Source organism: Crinia signifera, chromosome 2 (assembly GCF_055691185.1).
Source record: "Crinia signifera chromosome 2, ASM5569118v1, whole genome shotgun sequence".
NCBI lineage: Eukaryota > Metazoa > Chordata > Amphibia > Anura > Myobatrachidae > Crinia > Crinia signifera.
In genome coordinates, this window is record NC_139218.1 from 377,972,924 (window position 1) to 377,989,323 (window position 16,400).

Here is a 16,400-nt window from a genome sequence, read left to right on the forward strand (position 1 = left end):
CCTACATGTCTAGCCTGTTTCACTACCTAACTGAACTATGCAAAGCTCACACAACCCCTCAACCTAGAAGTTTATAATCACTTGTGCTATTTGCACTCGCTCTTCATACTCGAACACTCAGTGTCCATCTTTGACCACTAGCCCCTAGTAGTATGTTGATCACGTCCTCACTACTTTCTTCTAAGCTGTAAGGTGTATTGAACTGTGGCATTCATTTTACCGTTACTGTAGGTTTGGTCTCCCTGTACTGTTCCTTTGTACGGCGCTGCAAAACACTTGTGGTGCCTTATAAATAAAATTATAATAATTGCTGCGGCTAAACCGCTCCTCGAGATCTACCAATGGTCTATGTTTGCCAAATCACCTAGCTGGTGCACAGCTGAAATATAATATATATTGTATGTACATTTAGAGGCAATGGGACATGGTGCATATAGACTATAAGGAGGAAAAACAACAAATAATGTAAGGGGTGTAAGTAAAGTATGGAATATTTAATGCTAAGGAATGTTTGAGGGAGAGCGGCCCTGAATTGATATCTTGCTTAGGGTCCCCAGAGGTCTTAATCCACCTCTGCTTGACACAGTGCTTCATTATACTATACAGTAGACATTTATGGCCTTCCAACACCTCCTGCATCATCTCATTTAAACAGATGGTAAAAGCTGTTGATCTAAGGAATTTTTAAGCTTACTTAAAATATTTGATACATATATTTCAAATACTCCTAATTCCTAATGACTCAGTCAGTCAAAGAAAGAGACAGGTGACAGAGCGCAGATCTATACACTCTGAGCGACCATATTGCCAGCGACTGGAGTGTGTGGCCGCTCCCGTTTTTAACCCCCTTATGATCGCAGGAGCTTGCAGGCAGTTCACGTACGCAGAGGCTTGTACATCTAGGTGGCCTGGAGACACACAATGGGGGGGTATTCAATGCGGAGTGCTCTTTCTGGCCTGACACCTATTCAATGTTGCCGTTTCCAACAGTATTGAAGGCAGATTTCGGCAAAAGCGATCAGACGTTTAAACCAATCCACAGCCGGTTTAGCTGACACGCCCCCTTTTCGGCACTCACAGGCAGAACATTGAATTCCGACTGTCAAGTTGCCCAGGATTCCAACTGTGGGAATCCCACATTGAATACCCCCCATTGTCTCCCTCTGTAGGAGAGTGCAGACGGACTGTATAACTCCACAGCCAACTGCAATATGGTTTAGCTGTCCTGTGCACAATAACAGCACCTGACTGTCCTCGTGGGTTACCCAGCAGGAACCAGGAATACTGCTGTAGCCACAGTCATCCCAAGGTTATAAGTCAGGACTTGGGCTATGCCATGCCAAGTGCAGCTTTCCGGTGAGATACCATAATTGGCGGTTGTACTGGTAAGTTTAAATGCCATTACAAAAAGTGATGATAATGTCTTAATTTTATTTCCTTGTAATCATACATATGAAAACAGTAGAATGTAGTTTACATAGATGCCATAAGAAAGTGGTCACATAACAGATTGCACGAGAGGCACAAGCATACCAGTCACTGACGTGTTCCCTACGTTATTGCCGGGAAGCATAGGCGCCATGGAGATTCTCCCTACAAGATGGCTGAAAAGTGAATGCTATTATATTGCTCAATCGCTAGCGTCACATAAGCAACATCATACAATGGGCTGGTCTCTCAGTACAGCCGTTTGGCAATCGACAAAGCGTATGGAACTATGGCAACCAGATTGGATCCTTCACCAATACGAATGCAGCCATTTTGTCTGCCGAACCAAGAACGCAGCCTATGAACAGACCAGTAGCCAGCGGCACATCGGAGGCGTGAAACGGACAGTGCCTCATTTCTTATTGGAGGTCACAAGTTTTTGAATTGGCTTCAGCCCACAAAATGGCTGCCACCATTAGCGTGTAGGTAGGGACGGGATACCCTTCAAGAAAGAGAAAAATAAAACACCACAAAAACATAGATACAGAAATGTCAAAACATGGACACAACGTGTGTCTAGGTGATTATTTGTCTGGGCTGCACTTATATTAAATAGAGGCTTGAGTACAGACCAGATCGGACAGTATATTGATGAAACAGGCAAATGGTTAGCGTCCAGTCAGGATCAATCACCAGAGCACTTAGTCCAGCTTTATAAAGCAGCACACAGACAAAGCAGTACTATTCGTTTCTAGGTTCTGCCGCGGGTGTGGAGAAAAACAAAAAAAAATTGACATTGAGAAACAGTCGACATGTACTAAGTCGACACAAGTAAAAGATAGCCATGGAAAAGGTTGACACACAAAAAGGACAGCATGAGTTTTTCTCATTGTTTGTGTCAATGTTAACACCTGTCGACTCAGACCACCAATAATGTGACACATGGCTCATTTATTTTACCGTTGCCAAATGGTGTCCACGTTGATTTTAAAGTCAGAAAAAGATCTATCATCCGGACCCATTTATAAATAACAACATAAAATGTATTCAATAAATAAAACAAGACAAGATTTGGAAAAGAAATATGTTCTGAGAGATATTTAAACAAGCTCACAGACTTTAATTGCACAGGTTGATTAGCAAACAAAACTTCACAAGCGCATACATGAAAACCGAAGCTAAAAACCTACAGCTCGCTCCTCCCCCTGTAAACGTCACCTCCCCATATAATACACAAGTAATACACAACTCCTGTACATGATAACAGCAGGATCTCACACGTCAACATGGAAAAACACATTAACAAGTAACTTAATCCCAGTGATGGACATTACGTAAATCTATAGAAAGATCTGTAAAGAAAGCGTCTTATCGGTATAGTTATTAAAGGTCGACTTTTATTAATTACAGGTCAATTAAAAAAGATCTTTAATCGATGTTGGACTTCCAGGGGTTAACATATTTACTAACAAATTATTTTTTTATTATTATTTTAGTAAATGTATGTTCTAACCCTGGATGGCCAAATCAATTAAGGATCAATTTTAATCAACGCAAAATAAAAAATAAATAAAAAAACACAACCACCACTTAGGGGGGGTATTCAATACCAGACGAATTTCCTGGCCAGACAAAAACTCAGAAATAATTTGGATTCAATAATTTTCTCCCGTTTTCAAGCATTTTCACCCATTTTTGAGTCCACTTTCGCCGATTACCTTTCAGGGGTTTTTTCGCCCCCCCAAAAAAACTGGGCGAAAAGTGCTGATTTTACGTCTGGCAAACATTTTGCCCAGAATTGAAGACCCCCCCCTTAAGGTCTTTGCTTGTGATGCCATCTATTCGTTGTTCATAAGGATAATACAATATATAACCCAGTATAAAGCACACCTTTCTGTTATTCTGGGTATTAAAAGTCACTTCGAATTTCAATGGACTCAATGGCCTATTTTCTAAATTAAGACGACTTTAAAGTAGTCTTATATTTATATTAGGGAAATATCCCATATATAATGCAGATGATGGATAATATTTGAAGATATTCCTACGTTGAACCTACTGCATGTCCCATTTTGTACTAATGGATTCACTTTGCTATTATTTGGCAGAAGAAATTTGTGGGAAATTATCAATGAATTAGCTCATTGCTTCACTGCATGATGATACTGAATGGCTGCGGTGATCAGAGGCCCGGTATGGACCAGGGGGATAATGTACAACCCAACACCATTCTCTTAGATCCACCCAAGTGACTGTTCTGTGAAACTTTAAAGTTGAAGGACCCCAGTAAAAACAAGAAACACACCTAAAACTAACAAACTAAGCTCCATTATATACACATCAAAGGACACTTAATACAGTGTGAGCAAGGGGCAAGGCCGCATCAACAACCGGGACATCCCACGTAATTCGCTATGTGCAACACCCTTTGTTCCAATGCGACACAATAATCTAACGAGAAACATAATAATGGACGCAGATATTTAAATACAGGTCAAATGTTATGTAATTACATTTATATACAGGCTTTTGATCATTAATAATAGTACCGCATTAACTCTACTATCCGCAGAAACATGTTCAGTACTGTACCTGTTCCCCCAGCAACAGACAAAATGTATATATGGCGCAGCCCTGGGGTAATTAAAACCCAGCAACGTATAGATAATTACGCTGATTTGAAGTAAAACATGCATGAGAGAATTGTATGACTTCAAAAATGGCTTTTCCCCACTGAGAGAGTACCCACCAATCAGCTTAGGTTTGTCACTTTATCAGCCATGTTTAAAAATAATAATAAAAAAAGACAGAAGCTAATTGGTTGGTACTTTATCTCTCTCCGAACTGCATGTGATAAATGCTGGGAAAGAAATCAGATGTCCTTTTATCCCCCCGATAATCGATTCATATGTTTTCATCTTAAGATCATTGAAAAGCATTTTCTTGGGGAAGCGTTAAAGGGTTTGTTCATTCTTAAAAATGGAAGTAGCCATTTTTCCAGACTGCACCTATAATTTGCCAGACATCAGATGTCGCTGGAAACCCCATGACATCACCAGTGCACAATATCCAGCCCGTAAAATTTCAGGATTTACTTTATGAAGTAGTGATGTCACTAGTTCCCTAGCACACGGGATTACTACTTTGATATTAATGCAGCGGAACAAAATGGCTACCTGCACTCTGAGGTATAATAATGCCTTGATTGGATGGAAAAGGTCAGCTATCAGCATAAAGCAATTTATTTTTCATTTTAAATTCAGTAGTGACGACTAGTAAGCTGTACAGTGAAATTATGACAAATCTTCCTGATATTAACAGCAGATGTCATCCCAAAAGGAATAGGATTGGTTACCGGGACACTTAACTACAAATGGACAGTGATCTATTGCACTGCGTACTATATGGTTAAGTAGAGAAGGCAACACAATCTTTGCTCTGGAACATTGCTATGCATGTAAACATGGTCATGTACTAATAGTGTTCATTCTAGCACCCGCTAGCTTTGAAAACCCATGCAGTTCCTCTTCCCTGCCTGGGGTGTCGCTGTCTGCTGTTGTGCTTCAAGCACAGTGTGGTCTGTACATCAGCACTGATATGAAAACCAGACCTGTGCTAGAAACACCACAGCAGACAGCGACACCCCAGGCATGGAAGAGGAACTGCATGGGTTTTCAAAGATAGCAGGTGCTAGAATGAACACTATACTAATACATGTCTAATCTTTCGTTTTGGATTTTATTTGCTTTATTAAAATGGGGTTGTTTACCCTTACTCTCTGCTAAGAATGGTCATTACTGTTAGAAGGATCAGCCCCCTCAGAAAAGAGTATCAGTCACCCGAACCAAAAAAAAAAAAAAAAAAAAGTTTGTTATAAAGGTAACAGTGCATAGCAAAATTCACAATGTCTTGTCGAAGCATGGTAACGTTGGCAAAAGCAAATGTTATGTGATATTTTCTTAACCTAAGCAGAGCAATTTGCAGCTGGACATCCACTGGCCTCTGTATTTTATATCTTATTTAAATCAGTGCAAATAGAACCAAGTCAAAAAACAAAAACAAAAAAAAGTATTTGGAGAAATATAGCGAATAGGAATGTGGAAATCCTGCTCAATTTACAGGTGATTCTTGTTCACTCTTGTGTAGAAGCTGGAGCATTCGCGCGTGTTATTTGCGGTTACCCTGCCATACCCCGTTCCTATTCCAGTTATTCATTAAAGGAAATGTTACGCTCAGCAGGCTGGCAGCGCAAAGCATTATCTGTACATGGAGGAAACATTTAAAGGGCCAAACCATATTCAGTGTAGCATCAGTGATATCTAGCGGCATCACTGAGGTCTCAGGGTCAATACGCCTTGTGCCTCTGTGACTTCACTTATTCCTACTGAATGAAAAGTCTGTAACGTCATTGCGTAGATCACGCTACAACACGGCAGCCTTTACGAAGACTATGGGATGGGTACACTTTAAGAGCAAAGTGTATGTAATCTTGGGTTCTTTATCTTCTAGACGAGGCCTTTTATGAACATAAAGTAAAAAAACACAAAGAGCTTTTTTTAATGTGGCGCAAATCACAATAATCCGAGGACCTCAACATGCGACCACCATTATTCTGAAGATAGCTGGCATTTAAATATTCCCACAATTCAGATTAATGGTGTATTTCAAACTGACCTCTGACAAGCCAAATCTTGGAGCCACCTGTTGCGTTTAAGTGTGGACAGCCGCAACGGGTGGGATCGGCAACACCAGTAAGAGATAACCGAAGCCGGCTAAATGAGATTGAAAGCCAACTAGTCATTCCTATATAAAGGAACTCAACAGCCATCACTGTCCAGGCATCTAAACAATTCCTGTGGATTTACGAAACACTGATAAACAGGGTCAACATAAACGGGTTTCTGGTATAAATCCTACAGGAATTACATAACACCTTGTTCTAAAGTGCAAACTCGCCTACCAATCATTGTCACGGTTTACTTTTGTAACGTAATAACGCCGGTCAGTTGTCATAACTTTCCGACTGTCCCACGAACCTTTGGAAAACACTACTCCCTGCGAAAGAGGCCACTGAAAATGACCCACCAAAAGCACTAAACACAGCCTGGAGCCCCAGTGCAAAGATGCCCCAGATACCACCTAGTATGTCAATGCCAACATTTGGTATGGCACAGATTGTATAGTAAGGGAAACTGGCCATGTCACACAGAAACCTGGTGGGCAGCCGGAGCACCAGACAGACAAACGAAAACACATTGTCAAGGACTCGCACAAAGCCACAGAGAATATCTGTCAGGACATAGAGGACGTCGCAAGGAATGTTCAACAGAACGCTGGCCAGGGCCAGGATGTAGGTGGTGGCAGCGGTCCAGATCCAGTACAGTCTCCCGAAGATTAAATTACAGATTTGTTTCACTAGGAACCACACCAGGCACAAGATGCTCTTCACGATTTCATAGGTGATGCAGAAAAGGAACTGGAAAAATCTAGAGAATGCTCCCGGAGTTTTAACTGGGGGCTCGTCCTCGGTTTGGGTTGAGGATTCGGATACTGTTGCCAAATTCGGAGGTAAAGCTCCTCCCCCGCACTGGTTGGAGAATAACTTTACACCACCAGATAGTCGGTTTTCAAGTTCCTCCACAGAAACCTCTTCTAGGCTATCTACATCGTCCGTTCTCTTAATGACCCCAAAGGACCAGGCGTCGGGGATGTTACAACAAGCCGCCAGCCAGAGGTACTCCGGAAGGGTGACTTTGTCTTTTATTTTATTAGTAGATGGAACAGCGCCAGCAAGGAGGTGGAGGTCACCTCCATTCCCACAATGAGGTAGCAACCTCTCAATGATATGATCCACGTCCTTTGCCCATTTCTCCTTAACGTTCTCGGACAGCGGCACTGCATTGGTAAGAAGTGATGGAACCCTATGGAAGAGAGGACCTGGCTGGTAATCTGATGAGGCATAGTCCTCCTCTAGGGCCTGATTCGTACCTAGGCCTCCAATCTGCTCTGACACATCGGAACCTTTTGTTGCTTCATCCAAACTGCTTTTGGGGTCATCCAGCTGGAAAAGATTAAAGAAGAGAAGCCATAAGTACACGTTAAGGAAAACATTTACAATTTTCAGGAGCAGATGTCACCACATGCAATGCTGATGTCCATTTAGTTAACTGCTCCAAGTGGTATGTCAATGCCTATGGATGCCAACACTGGACATCTCAGTCCTGGCACATGTAGACGCATGACGTCACAGACGGGCAACCACCAAGCGGCCACGTTTGAAACAGGCCCTTCATTTCAAATTAGCAGTATCAGTTGGTCAAAATATTCTAATCTACAGCTGTATGAACACTTGCAATTAACTTATTTAAATTAACTGTGTGGATGGAAAAGGTGCCTTCCAAACTATGGCCCTGCAGCTGTTGTGAGACTACAAGTCCCATCATGCCTTGCCACAGTTTTGCCATTAGGAAATGCTAAAACTATGGCAAGGCATGCTGGGACTTGTTGTTTCAAAACATCTGGAGGGCCACAGTTTGGACATGCCTGATTTAGGGTGTAGTCCCTCACACAGCATTTCCCTCCCTGCAAGTTTGCTGGATAGAGGTTCCAGAAACCCAGCCTTGTACTTGGCTTCCATCCTATCGCCCGTAGGGGTTACCTCTGTCAACAGCATAAAATAAGATTTTGTTGCCGTATAGGCATCTTTTTCTAGAAATAACTAGCAAAACGGTATACTATTTTTAAGATTCAAAATAGCAATGCAAACCAAATTATGTACTGCAATGCAAACCAAAATAATACTTGCAGCAAATATTTTACATTCATTTTTTTAATTAACTCCCTACAAGGAGCACAAGTCATAAATATACAAAGCAGGAATGGTTAACCTTCGGCCCTCCAGCCATTGTTGAACTACACATCCCAGCATGCCCTGCTTCAGTTTTGCTATTTGCCCATGTTAAAACTGTTGCAAAGCATGCTGGGATGGTTCAACAACAGCTGGAGAGCCAAAGGTTCCCCAACCCTGATACAAAGGTCTTTGTTTGTAGGTAGCCATTTTGTGCTGAACCAATATATAATGTTCATTCTAGCATCCTGCACCTTTGAAAATCCATGCAGTTCCTCTTTCCTGTCTGGGGAGTCACTCTCTGCTGTGGTGCTTCCAGCATAGTCTGGCCTGTATTTCAGAAGAGACATACAGACCAGACTGTGCTAGAAGCGACACAGCAGAGACTGACACCTTAGGCACAAAAGAGGCACTGAAACTGAATGGTGCTAGAATGATCACTAATGAAAATGCAACCTACTGTATTTACCTACAACCCATTGCTACCATGTGACTGGCTGTAACTACTATCTATCCCAGGGCTGGGCAACACCGGCCCTCCAGATGTTAGTGAACTACACATCCCAGGATGCTTTGCATTAGTTTTGCTATGTGGCCATGCTGAAACTGATGCAAGGCATGCTGGGATGTGTAGTTCACTAACATCTGGAGGGCCGGTGTTGCCCAGCCCTGATCTATCCTGTTGGCCCTCTTACTGGTTACCTCCAAGCATAGGTACCATTACATCCTACTGTATGTCTTATAAAGATGCAAATGCTTTAGAAATGAAGGCTAGTCAGAGAATTAGGCAGGCAGAACGCACATTCCCCCTGCCTGAGGCCATCACTTCAAACCACATAAAACTCCCCAGATCACTCCTCTCGTCCTTTGCGAATGACCTTGAAATATGCACTTAAATGCTGTCCTGAGTGATAGAAGGGTCAATATCAGCCTTAAGCAGAGAAATGGACATGAAATGTGCGTGCAGCATCTAGAAGGCAGGAACAGCAAGTGCATTAGCAGGATAGGATGGCGGATGTCCATTTAGCACAATGAGCCGATGCTCTGAAATGCAAGTCTCCAATATTCTCAGAGACATGTCAGCAGCTGGTGGTGAGCGCAGGTATTGATCCAGGAAAATAATAAATTCCTGCTTTTCAGGCCCCAGACAGGAGATCTGGTATTAGAGGACTGAAACACTGCGGCTGTGGTGGACGCATGTTGTTGTCTGATAACGTTTCTGGTTTGTGTTCTGGGAAATCGCTGGAGCTCGAAGTGAATGGAAATTCCAAGAAGTGCAGAAATGGCGAACGTGTCATTTGTACAATGGTCTTGTGGGTTTATTATTATTATAGGGAAAAGCCCAATTCTATCTAATATTTTCAAAGCTGCAAAAAAGAAATGATGGACAGAATCTGATTGGTTGTTATGGGAATCACCCCTTCTTTTTAGAATCTATAGTAAATTTACTACTTAAAAAAACAAAAAAAAACCTGTAGGTGAGAGAAAGTACCAACCAATCAGCTGCTAACTGCACTGTGTGGCAGACGGATCAATCAGTGAAACGATTGGAGATGTGAGCCAGTATAGAAGTTGCCCATGGCAACGATCAGTTTCTACCGATTGTCTTATAAAACGCTACCGCAATGCCGATTGGTTGCTGTGGGCTGCTTGATATAACTGCTCCACAGCTGTAAAATGCAAGTTATGAGCTGCTTGGTTGGTACTTTATCTCTCCCCAAACTATGATAAATCTCCCCCTTATTTAAATACAGCATAGGGGTGCGAGCAATTTTCGGCTAATTCGGCCCTGTGAAGGGTGCCGTTTTCAGCATTAATACGATGGACCCCAACGTGACAATTGCAGACTACTTTTATGATAGAACAGTAACTGTACTAAAACTAATATTTAATTGTCACACAATACGCTTACTTGGAAAGCAATTACACATCCTTCCAGCTGTAATTAGATTTTAAATCATGACCCAATTATGAACGTTAGAACAATTCACGTCTTCGTTTCTTTTGTTCAAATGGTGGAGTCGTGACAAACGCATAGAAGCCAACTGCCACTAGCATTTTCCGGATAGTCGGGTGGGTTTCCCTTTTGCCCGTAGTTCGGAGGTAAGTCCGGGAATGAATCTCATGAGAGAAAGAATTTGCTTTGTGACATAATGCATCATGTTCTCCTCTGCTACAGTTATATTGCAGTTATATCCCCCATACACGCAACTCCAAACTATAGTCCGCACATGAACTTCAGTAGATGAATACCCCCCATAGGGTTTAACGGCAAGAGACATTAATTGCTTTGTGGATACTGGGCAAGCCTTTTTAATTTAAATAAAGGCTGTAGAATACGGATGTGGTTTTGTCATCTCTCTGCCAGGAGATGAATTGAACCAAACCACGTCAAATCGCATTGTATTACCTTAAGCAATTCATTTTATGGGCTTTAACGATGGAGACTGAAAAAATGTCCCAGGTAGCCATAGGACTAATGCATGGGTCTTCAAACTGTGGCCCTCCAGATGTTGTGAAACTATAAATCCCAGCATGCCTTGCCACAGTTTTAACACTCCCTTATAGCAAAACTGTGGCAAGGCATGCTGGGATTTGTAGTTTCACAACATCTGGAGGGCCGCAGTTTGAAGACCCATGGACTAATGAGTAAGGAGATTGCTTTCCCCTGACTGGAAGTTGTACTATGAAAAAGTTAGACCCTGGCTGGAGCGTACTAAAAAGATCAAAAATGGCCTTCGCCATCATCTAGAGCAGTGACTCTAATCGTCAATTCTCAGGTTCCCCTCCAACAGGCCATGTTATCTGGATTTCTTTTATCATTTACTGTGGAGTTTATCTATTTGGCTGGATTATTAATTATCCCACCCGTTTCCACACATGGATACCCTGAAGACCTGACGTATTGTAGTATGTGATGAGAGGAGAGGAGAGAACCATTTTTGGGGTGGGTAATGGAAGGAGGCCACCAAATGACACATTCCAATTACTGACGGCCTGATTCAGACCGGTTTGCTAAGCTGCTTATGCCATACAACGCTGGGTGTTACCCTGCTCCAGCCCACTCCCCTCACTGACCAAACGCCTCGGCGAGTGCGCAGAGGGGGTTTGCACATGTGCAGACCCCCACCATCGGGCAGGGGACCGAATTGTGCCCGATGCAAATGGGTCTGAATAATCCCCCAGAGTACGCCGAGCTACAAGTTAACTCTTCTTGAAAAAGAAGGAAAAGAAAGATAGTTCTTGGCAATGAAGGAAGAGGAGGGGGGGGGGGGGGTAAAAGAGCTGTATGGGGTGCTGACTATACTTGTCCAGTAATAGGAGACTTCTGCATCCCCAGGGTGAGGTGCGCTCCCGTCCTCCAGCCATCCGGGTGGAGTCACATTGTGTAACAGAAGGAATGCGGCAGAGCAGGACTGAGGGAGAGAACTGAACCAAGGCTCCAATAATCACCATAGAAAACTCATTGTGCAGCCTATTAATCAGCAGCTGAATGTCAGAGCGTATGAGAGAGAGGAGGGTGGAAGTAATGCTGCTTATATAACACTGCCAAATACCAGGCCATGTAATCAGGCCACCAGAACATTTGTATTGCTGCTAATACAGAGGTTCCCCTAACCTCAGCACTGAGCATCTCACCATAGCATCAGCCTGCACAAATGGAGTCACAGAGCATTATTGTACAATACCCCGCACTGATGGGTGGGGAAATGATAGTTACTGCAGATCGTTAGCTGGCTCCACCTTGGTAGGTCCGAAAATAAACAAGCGGCCAACTGAAACAGGGGTAAGAAGTTAACTCATTAATGTCCAGAAAATGATGTTCAGCCGCCTCTAAGCAATAGGTCACATGGAGGGACATAAAGTACCAGCCAATCAGCTGTCATTTTCAAACACAGCCTGTAATAGGACAGTTAAAGGGTACAATACATGGGGACACCGCCCCGGGTTTGGGTGTTCTTATACCTTTGCAGTAGTTGCCTGGCGCACTGTGCCAGCTAGCGTTTCTTGTCTCCATGTAGAAGCTCTTATGGACAGGAATATAAGTCATCTATTCTCCTTGTACACTGCCGAAAAACCTGGGTTTTCCCCTCGTGGACCTGGGTCAGCGGCGATGTAAAAGTGGTTAAACTGTGTCCCTTTACACAGGACTTCTATCCAGCTCCTGACCAGGGTAGAACACGGGCAGCACCTGGGTAGAGGGCAGTGTAAATGGATATGCCAGGTCATCCGACCCGGCTCCTGTTTACAGCAATGGAGGAAGCCCAACCTCCGGACCGCAGCATCCTGCAGTCAACATGGATGTTGGGCGGAGGGTGCATACAGACTCCGCTGCTGTCTGTTGTACTGTGCAGACAGCACACACACACACACATATACATATCCTTATAATATCAAACAAACCCGACAAATTTGTAAGAGTCATGAACAAGCAAGTTCCACATGGGGGTGCAGCTACAGTAGGACGCCAATGATGTATCCGGCAGTTCCTAGGAGCGTGTGGCCTTGTTTACATCTTACTGTCACTTCTGATCTGTGGTCAGCTGAGAGATGGGACAAAGAACAGCAGACCCCTGGTGTTAGAGGATGGGGACAAGGCATTCCAAATTGCAAACACGCATTTGTGCTGCAAGCACTCATCAGAACATTTATTTGAAGTTGTTTAGTTGTGATTGGACTTTTAATGGATTAATAAAAACGCATCGTGCTGTATTGTAACAATGTAAAGGCGAATGCAGCCTTTACGGAAACCAGCGATTGCATTATTGTTATTACATAGGAGAGTTGCAGTGTCAGGTTGTTGCAGGGACTTAAGGCCCCCATACACCATGTGACTTCTCCCCTTCGGATGTATCGCACACAATGCCCACTCCCAGCCACCAGGTGGGGGTCCGACCCGGAAGACCTTATATGCAGTGCATATAATTTCCAGCTATTTGGGCCAATTTCATGGCCAGATCTGCCGGAATCCGGTGAACTCGGATGCAAATCGCACATTGTATGGGGGGACTTAGGGGCAGATTTATTAATAGAAGAGAATAGAATCAACTTTATTAGCCATGTATGCTTGCGCACACGAGGAATTTTTTGCGGATTACAGTGCAGCATCAACCAGGGAGGGAGGAGGGGGGGGGGGGGACACATTACATTAAGACATTACATATGGGGAACACATACCCGCTGTGCTTCACAGTGCCTAGGCAGCCATCAGCGGCGCCACTGGTCACTGCGAGAGCCAGGTAGGTAACAATACAAATAGAGATAGTAGTTTTCACACAGGGAGCACATACCCACCAAGCTGCACAGTGCCTAGGCAGCCATCAGCGGCGCCAGTGGTCATTGCAGCAGCCAGGGAGGTAGCGACATAAGCAGGGACAGTACAGTTACCACACAGGGAACATATACCTGCCGAGCTGCACAGCGCCTAGGCTGCCATCAGCGGCGCTACTGGTCATTGCAGCAGCCAGGTAGACACTACAGTTATCACACGGGAGACACAGGGTTACATATGGCTGAGTACACAGTTCCTAGGCAGCCATTTGAGGCGCCATCTTCCTGTACGGAGGGCCAGCATGGAGGTCAGGGCGGGTTGCAGGGGGGGGAGAGAGAGTCAATGAGGTTGGAGAAGAGTCAATGAGGCCAGGAGAGTGTCTCTGCCGCTGAGCTAATGCAGCCCGCTGGGGCCTGGTGAAGTGATAAAGTGGTCGGGGATAATGCAGCAGCCAACTAACTCCTAACTGCCATGGTACAGACTGAATTTGAAAAGTGGCAGTTATGAGCTGATTGGCTGCTTTAGCACTTCACCAGGCTTAATAAATCTGCCCCAGAATGAGCTAACGCCTGGGCCTAGGATGAGTCACACCCACACATAGCATGGGCGGTATCTTGTTAAAAGGTCGACACATGTAAACGCAGACCTTTTTCTTTCTTCACACCAACCCCCTCTACTGCGATTTTGAACCTGCACGCTGTGCGGCACTTAAGTCCTGGGCCCTGTGTATATGGAGGTCTATGCCTGGAAGTGCTCTTATAAAGAAGCAGTCAGCTGCGGCCTTTGTCTGCTCCCAGATCCAGCAGCGAGAGCTCGTGCTAGCAAAGTGATTCAGACATAAGTGGTGACATCATCTAATGACCACAGTCAGGGCAATTACCTGCTAACAGCACACTCCTGGGATGGATGGGGACTAACGTCAGGACTGTTTCACTACAAACCATCCATTAGCCCATTCCTAAGGATCTGTCGGCAAATATCTGTCATCTCATCCGGCTTCTATAGGCTTAAGATGACAAAGAAATGGTTTTTGTGTTTGTTTTCTTACAAAGCAACGCAGCTCATTCTGCCACTAGTATCTGTTGTTCTGCTGTGTAAACCGATGGATCACCAGTGACACAATGGGAGAACAGGATTGGTAGGATGCTCCGGCCGCAGATCCAGCAGGAGGTAAGGTCCTGGTGACAGTATGCCTCTTGTTCGCAGCTGACGTCAGGCGGATCTGAGACGGCAGACACAGGCCCTTCATTCTTTTCAGCTGATGCATCAGGGTTTTATTTGTGGTTGTCACAACATCATGCCGCACATCAAAGCCACTCAGCACAACGGTCCTCTGGATTTCCATAAACAGAGCAAAGGCGTGCCCCCCCCCCCCCCCCCCCCAATGCCATTTATCTCACGTTACGCCACAGTCCCTGGAAGGTGATCTCAGCCCCAGATGTGTAATAGTGATCTCAGTGTGCATGCCCTGTATAACAGGATGCGGGCATAGGGATCCTCACCACCCACGTCCATCTGTGATCTCACGCTGCCCAAACGCACTCACAAAAGGAGGGGGGCCATGTCTGCAGCGGCACTGGGCATGTATATATGCCAGGCTACCATTTATATATATTATATACACACACTCACCTAATATCTATCATATGAAATAGTATCAAATTAGATCATAGGACAGCATCAGCCATCAGCCACTGGGAATGAGGCACTAACATTCCACAACACTGACTGGGGCCCAAATCCCTGTGGTGCATGCAATGTGCAGGTCAATATTATTATAACAATATTACTAAATGCCGACAAAACTGACAATATATTGCCAATATTATAATGCAATTCCCTGCAATAGTACACAAGGTGCAATTGCAATATACATACACATAATAATGGGAGCATTGTATAGCTGATATAGTAATCAGACAACAATAGTGCTATGATATATATATATATATATATACACACACACACACACACACAGAGTTGCAGGCATCTGCAGAGTGCAATGATCGTTACAGCATAGTACATGAACAGCATCTGGGTCTCCCCCCATTGTTCCCCTGTATGAGCAGCATGGATGAGGCACGTACCTGCGGCTCCAGCAGCCAGTCATCCTCTCCCCCGGTTGCCCCCTCCCGGTATCTGAATGCAGAGTAGACCGGGATCCGGTGCTCGGTGCTGTACAGGGTGGCGAAGCTGGCCTCTCCCCGGTGCCTCTGGCAGAGCCTGGCATGGGCCGGGTGGCTGAAGCCCTCGGGAGGGCTGCCCTGGTAGAAGAAGTCATTGCACTCGGCATAGCCGTCCTCAGCGTCCTGCAGCAGCCGGGCGTGCAGCACACAGGGCAGCGCAGCCAGCCACAGGAGCACCGCCGCCGCCGCCGTCATCTCTGCCCCGGGTCCCCGCACTGCTGCTGCTCGCACTGACTATACACCTGGCCGGCCGGGGATGTGCGGCTGCTGCTGGGCGAGGGGCAGGAGGAATGCTGCGCTGCTGCTGGGCGGGTGCGAGTGAGGGAGGAATGTGATCCAGCTGCTGCCCGATCCCCTCCCACACTCAGCCCGGACTGTGGTGCTGCTGCAGGGGGCGGGGAGATCCCTCTCCAGCGCTCGCTCACTAGCCGGCCGTCTGCAACCTATAGCACACTGCCCATGTCATCTGCATGCTGTGCCAGGGGGCCTGCGTGTGTGCCACACTACCCACCTCTTCTGCAGCCTGGCTGTGCCACACTACCCATATTATCTGTGCCACACTACCTATATCACCTGCAGCCTGTGCCACACTACCCATGTCATCTGCAGGCTGTGCCACTGGGCACGCGTCCACACTGCCCACCTCTTTTGCAGCCTGTGCCACACT

The 16,400-nt window shown here is 45.1% G+C and overlaps 1 protein-coding gene across 1 annotated transcript; it reads right to left on the minus strand.

The window, feature by feature from the left end:
• Nucleotides 1–1,411: 1,411 nt before the first annotated feature.
• ENDOD1 (endonuclease domain containing 1) lies at nucleotides 1,412–16,173 on the minus strand. Its single transcript, XM_083170104.1, has 2 exons — nucleotides 15,635–16,173; nucleotides 1,412–7,489 (listed from the first exon to the last, which is right to left on the minus strand). The coding sequence occupies exons 1-2, from the start codon at nucleotides 15,926–15,928 to the stop codon at nucleotides 6,431–6,433; spliced, it is 1,353 nt and encodes a 450-aa protein (XP_083026230.1). The 5' UTR covers nucleotides 15,929–16,173; the 3' UTR covers nucleotides 1,412–6,430.
• Nucleotides 16,174–16,400: the final 227 nt, after the last annotated feature.